Here is a 7,000-nt window from a genome sequence, read left to right on the forward strand (position 1 = left end):
ATGGATGTGAAAGAGGAGACATGTGAGGTTAATATAAATGACATGGAGGTAGCAACTGTAAATATTAAAAAGGAGGACTGTGAATGGGAGTCTGTCCCCACTGAGCATGATGATCTCTACATTAAGAATGAAGATTGTGAACTGGTGACTGCGGGCATTAAAGAAGAGGCTGATGAGGCGTCTGACAGCATTGAATCGCACAACCATAAAATTATGGAGCCTGTTGAGAAAGACAACCTTCACTCAGAGCTGGTTTTTCATTATGAGTGTCAAAATGGAGTTACTGGCTTAGTCTCTTGTCAAACTTCACACTATTCATCGCTGAAGCTTTCTGTCAATGTGAGGTCCGAGTTGTTGCATTCTGACACAAAGAGTAGTGAGGAAATGGCATCTGTTACAACTCCAGAACCATCACCTTCAAAACAGTCTCGTAAGTGTAAAACAAAAGTGTATGAGCTTTAGGGTTTATGATTATAGAGCTCACTTAATTTTTATGTGAAAATTAGAAATGCAGTGGATGTTAATATTTTATGTTGAGAAGTGGAGACACTTTTATTAAATTATTGCATCAACAAGCATAATATAAGCCTTTTGTGTGTACTATAAAAAATCATTAGTGTTTATTAAATTGACACCGGTGATTTTGGGGTACCAAAGCTAATATCAATGTGAACTTAAAAAAGATGTGCTTAGTAACTGATAAAGATCAGACCGAAGAGGGTCTAGGCTTGTAATGTCATTGGGATAATCAACACAAGTTCAAGGCGTAAATGAAGTTCACTGATCCTCAAAGTCCTGAGCCTGTTGGCTACTTTTAAAAAAATAAATAAATAAATAAATACATAAGGGTGTGGTGGGGCCAGTGAGCCTGGCATCTTCTTGTAAATGTTTTGTAAGAATAGTAAATTATTTATTTGTCCACTTTATTGTCCATCAAGTTCATTTTTCAAATTTATACTTTTCAATTAATTGTAAATTATATATTTATTTTACTAAACATTTTAGCTACAGTGACTGTGCGCATGTGTCATTTGTAAAATTATCAAGTTCTTTGTCTTTTCACATGCAAATATTTAAAAAAATTGCTTATGCCTTTAATATCCATAATTTCAGTAAAGAATTTATGTAATTTTGTTACTTGCAGTTAATTGTTATCCAGTGAGTTGAGAGTAAGCTTTTATTTTTCCATTTAAATTTCATACAGGAAAGAAGCCCCATTGCTGTTCTGAATGTGGCAAGCGATTTTCTGAATTGGAGTCACACAAGAATTCATACTGGAGAGAAGCCATTTTGCTGTTTGGACTGTGGCAAACGGTTCTCAAAGATGGTCACCCTTAAGACCCATATAAGAATTCACACTGGAGAAAAGCCATATACTTGTTTGGAATGTGGAAAACTATTCTCTGACCGCAGTCATCTTCAGAGACACAGAAAAATTCACAGTGGGGAGAAACCATACTGCTGCTCTGAAATGTGGCAAACAATTTTTGCTAAGCAACGATCTTAAGAGGCATGCAAGAGTTCATACTGGAGAGAGACCCTACTGCTGTTCTGAATGTGGCAAACATTTCCGTGACAGAAGTACACTTGGAAGACACACTAGAATTCACTATGGAGAGAAGCCTTATTGTTGTTCAGAATGTGGGAAACAATTCTCCCGAATTGCCCATCTTCAGACGCACACAAGAACACATACTGGAGAGAAGCCATATAGTTGTCCAGAATGTGACAAGCAATTTTTACAATTAAGCAGTCTTCAGAATCACACAAGAACTCATACTGGAGTGAAGCCATATTACTGTTCAGAATGTGGTAAACTATTTGCACAACTAAGCAATCTTCACAGTCATGCAAGAACTCACACAGGGGAGAAGCCACATTGCTGCAATAACTGTGGCAAAAGATTCTCATATATGGTCAGTTTCCAGACCCACATTCGAACTCATGCTGGAGAGAAGCCATACTGCTGCAATGAATGTGGCAAACGATTCTCTTACAAGAGCAGTCTTCGAACCCACTCAAAAATTCACATAGGAGAAAGGCCTCATTGCTGTTCTGTATGTGGCAAACAGTTTTCAAAAATGATCAGTCTTAAGATCCACATGAGAATTCACACTGGAGAGATGCCATATTCCTGTTCTGATTGTGGAAAACAGTTCTCTGACAGCAGCCATCTTCGAAGACACAAAAGAATTCACTATTGAGAGAAGCTCTGAAAGAGTAAGAAGAAAGTAAATAAACAGTTCAAACTAACTCTTCTTAGTCCAAGTCTACGCCAGGAAGACTGAGTCCTCCTAGAAGTGGACTCAGGGCTCTTTAATGCCAGTCAACAGTGGAGAGATTTGCAGAAGATGGAAGAGATGCTTTAAATGATTAGATGATTTTACCATGTGAAATTGTGTTCTAATGTGAAGCGTTTTTATGAATTTATAAACAATATTGTGCCTTTTAAAAATAGGGTTTATGGAGGACCAGTGCACATGTTGGTGAAGAACTGCCACAATGTCCATTTTCAAGCCTGGAAAATTGTGTCGAGTGAAACTTACCACCATTCAGCTATTGCTTATATATATATATATATATATACACTCACCTAAAGGATTATTAGGAACACCTGTTCAATTTCTCATTAATGCAATTATCTAATCAACCAATCACATGGCAGTTGCTTCAATGCATTTAGGGGTGTGGTCCTGGTCAAGACAATCTCCTGAACTCCAAACTGAATGTCAGAATGGGAAAGAAAGGTGATTTAAGCAATTTTGAGCATGGCATGGTTGTTGGTGCCAGACGGGCCGGTCTGAATATTTCACAATCTGCTCAGTTACTGGGATTTTCACGCACAACCATTTCTAGAGTTTACAAAGAATGGTGTGAAAAGGGAAAAACATCCAGTATGCGGCAGTCCTGTGGGCGAAAATGCCTTGTTGATGCTAGAGGTCAGAGGAGAATGGGCCGACTGATTCAAGCTGATAGAAGAGCAACTTTGACTGAAATAACCACTCGTTACAACCGAGGTACGCAGCAAAGCATTTGTGAAGCTACAACACGCACAACCTTGAGGCGGATGGGCTACAACAGCAGAAGACCCCACCGGGTACCACTCATCTCCACTACAAATAGGAAAAAGAGGCTACAATTTGCACGAGCTCACCAAAATTGGACAGTTGAAGACTGGAAAAATGTTGCCTGGTCTGATGAGTCTCGATTTCTGTTGAGACATTCAAATGGTAGAATCAGAATTTGGCGTAAACAGAATGAGAACATGGATCCATCATGCCTTGTTACCACTGTGCAGGCTGGTGGTGGTGGTGTAATGGTGTGGGGGATGTTTTCTTGGCACACTTTAGGACCCTTAGTGCCAATTGGGCATCGTTTAAATGCCACGGGCTACCTGAGCATTGTTTCTGACCATGTCCATCCCTTCATTACCACCATGTACCCATCCTCTGATGGCTACTTCCAGCAGGATAATCCACCATGTCACAAAGCTCGAATCATTTCAAATTGGTTTCGTGAACATAACAATGAGTTCACTGTACTAAAATGGCCCCCACAGTCACCAGATCTCAACCCAATAGAGCATCTTTGGGATGTGGTGGAACGGGAGCTTCGTGCCCTGGATGTGCATCCCACAAATCTCCATCAACTGCAAGATGCTATCCTATCAAAATGGGCCAACATTTCTAAAGAATGCTTTCAGCACCTTGTTGAATCAATGCCACGTAGAATTAAGGCAGTTCTGAAGGCGAAAGGGGGTCAAACATCGTATTAGTATGGTGTTCCTAATAATCCTTTAGGTGAGTGTATATACACAGTGGTGTGAAAAACTATTTGCCCCCTTCCTGATTTCTTATTCTTTTGTATGTTTGTCACACAAAATGTTTCTGATCATCAAACACATTTAACCATTAGTCAAATATAACACAAGTAAAGACAAAATGCAGTTTTTAAATGATGGTTTTTATTATTTAGGGAGAAAAAAAAATCCAAACCTACATGGCCCTGTGTGAAAAAGTAATTGCCCCCTGAACCTAATAACTGGTTGGGCTACCCTTAGCAGCAATAACTGCAATCAAGCGTTTGTGATAACTTGCAATGAGTCTTTTACAGCGCTCTGGAGGAATTTTGGCCCACTCATCTTTGCAGAATTGTTGTAATTCAGCTTTATTTGAGGGTTTTCTAGCATGAACCGCCTTTTTAAGGTCATGCCATAGCATCTCAATTGGATTCAGGTCAGGACTTTGACTAGGCCACTCCAAAGTCTTCACTTTGTCTTTCTTCAGCCATTCAGAGGTGGATTTGCTGGTGTGTTTCGGGTCATTGTCCTGTTGCAGCACCCAAGATCGCTTTAGCTTGAGTTGACGAACAGATGGCCGGACATTCTCCTTCAGGATTTTTTGGTAGACAGTAGAATTCATGGTTCCATCTATCACAGCAAGCCTTCCAGGTCCTGAAGCAGCAAAACAACCCCAGACCATCACACTACCACCACCATATTTTACTGTTGGTATGATGTTCTTTTCTGAAATGCTGTGTTCCTTTTACACCAGATGTAATGGGACATTTGCCTTCCAAAAGTTCAACTTTTGTCTCATCAGTCCACAAGGTATTTTCCCAAAAGTCTTGGCAATCATTGAGATGTTTCTTAGCAAAATTGAGACGAACCCTAATGTTCTTTTTGCTTAACAGTGGTTTGCGTCTTGGAAATCTGCCATGCAGGCCGTTTTTGCCCAGTCTCTTTCTTATGGTGGAGTCGTGAACACTGACCTTAATTGAGGCAAGTGAGGCCTGCAGTTCTTTAGACGTTGTCCTGGGGTCTTTGTGACCTCTTGGATGAGTCGTCTCTGCGCTCTTGGGGTAATTTTGGTCGGCCGGCCACTCCTGGGAAGGTTCACCACTGTTCCATGTTTTTGTCATTTGTGGATAATGGCTCTTACTGTGGTTCGCTGGAGTCCCAAAGCTTTAGAAATGGCTTTATAACCTTTACCAGACTGATAGATCTCAATTACTTCTGTTCTCATTTGTTCCTGAATTTCTTTGGATCTTGGCATGATGTCTAGCTTTTGAGGTGCTTTTGGTCTACTTCTCTGTGTCAGGCAGCTCCTATTTAAGTGATTTCTTGATTGAAACAGGTGTGGCAGTAATCAGGCCTGGGGTGGCTACGGAAATTGAACTCAGGTGTGATACACCACAATTAGGTTATTTTTAACAAGGGGCAATTATTTTTTCACACAGGGCCATGTAGGTTTGGATTTTTTCTCCCTAAATAATAAAACCATCATTTAAAAACTGCATTTTGTGTTTACTTGTGTTATATTTGACTAATGGTTAAATGTGTTTGATGATCAGAAACATTTTGTGTGACAAACATGCAAAAGAATAAGAAATCAGGAAGGGGCAAATAGTTTTTCACACCACTATATATATATATATATATATATATATATATATATATATATATATATATATATATATATATATATATATATATATATATATATATATAATATATAGTATACAGGACAGAGTGGTGGCTCTGAGGCTAAGGTTCTGCGCTGGTATCCAGAAGGTAGGTTGCTGGTTCGAATCCTCGTCATTGCCAAAAGAGATCCTACTCTTCTGGGAGCCTTGAGCAAGACCCTTAACCTTCCATTGCTCCAGGGGTACTGTACAATGGCTGACCCTGTGCTCTGACCCCAAGGGGTATGTGTAAACTAATACATTCCTAATACAAGAAATTGTATAAGGCAAACTAAAGAAAGACAAAAAGAAATATATGTATATATGAGCAACTAAATGTTAAAGCTTGCATGTTCTTGTGGTTTAAAGTGGGATCTGTTGTATTTTATGCAAGTGTAAAAAGAGCCTTATAATTTACTAAATGCATCCACTTTGAAACAGCAAAGGTGCTGATTTGTAGGAAACATTTCTTCTGCATTTTTGAGGTATGACAACAAAACGTACAAAGGTACTACACTGTGTTCCAAATTATTATGCCAGTGATGTATCAGTAACATTTGCTTCTTAGTTTTTCAGTGAAAGTCCTTGCTTCTGTCTCCTCTCTTTTCAGATAACAGGGGTCCATCTCAGACGGGTTTGTTAATTAGATTGCTGGGTGTTGTTAATTAACCCTTAAGGAAGTTGTTCCTCATTATTAAGCAAGTCACTGTTTTCATGCAATATGGGGGGAAATGAGCAAGCTTTCAGAAGAGGAAAAACGTGAAATAATGCAATGTCTAGCAAAAGGCATAGAAACAACTGCTATTTCATGAAAACTGAAGAGAGATGTGAAAAGATGTGTCTGTGATTGACAGTGTGGATGAATTTGGTCAGATAAGGGCTTATTAAGGAAAAAAGTATTTAAAGAGCAGCTATTAGAAAACAACTAATGAGCAGCAAAGAGGTATTTGAAGCTGATGGTGTCTCTGGATCCTCCAGGGGCTGGCAATGGTGCATAAAGCTTTATTTCAGTCTCCCCCAATCAATGCTCACGAAGAGAAATGCTTTTGCAGTGGGCTCAGAAATATAGGGTGTTCCAGATCTAACTATGCAATTTTCATTACGCTATAACTTATTAAGTTTATTACATAGAAAATCACCCGAAAAATCCCAGACCATCGAGAAGTGTTTGAACAGACAACATGAAGAATCGACTTCGCGCCAAACTGGAATCATCCCCGCATAAATCAAAGTCATCCAGATGATCTGGATCTGCATAATTAGATCTGGACCACCCTGTACATGTAGAGTAATTTTCAGTTTTATTCACTAATGAAAGCCGTGCTACACTGGATGGTCCAGATTGATGGACTTCTGGATGGGCATCCTGTTCACAAGACTGTGACATCAGCAAAGAAGTTGCAGAGTGATGTTTTGGGTTGGAATATTGAGAAGTGAGATGGTAGGTCCCTTTAGGGTCCCTGAGGGTGTCAAAACGACCTCTGCAAAGTATGTGAAGTTCCTAACTGACCATTTCCTGCCACGGTATAAAAAGAAA

General features: G+C 39.4%; 1 protein-coding gene across 1 annotated transcript; it reads left to right on the plus strand.

The window, feature by feature from the left end:
- Positions 1 to 2,204, plus strand: LOC120534660 (zinc finger protein 239-like). The gene is made up of 3 exons (XM_039762251.1): positions 1 to 430; positions 1,414 to 1,916; positions 2,001 to 2,204. The coding sequence occupies exons 1-3, from the start codon at positions 1 to 3 to the stop codon at positions 2,202 to 2,204; spliced, it is 1,137 nt and encodes a 378-aa protein (XP_039618185.1).
- Positions 2,205 to 7,000: the final 4,796 nt, after the last annotated feature.

The sequence above is a fragment of the Polypterus senegalus genome, chromosome 8, assembly GCF_016835505.1.
Source record: "Polypterus senegalus isolate Bchr_013 chromosome 8, ASM1683550v1, whole genome shotgun sequence".
In the NCBI taxonomy this organism is placed as follows: Eukaryota; Metazoa; Chordata; class Cladistia; order Polypteriformes; family Polypteridae; genus Polypterus; species Polypterus senegalus.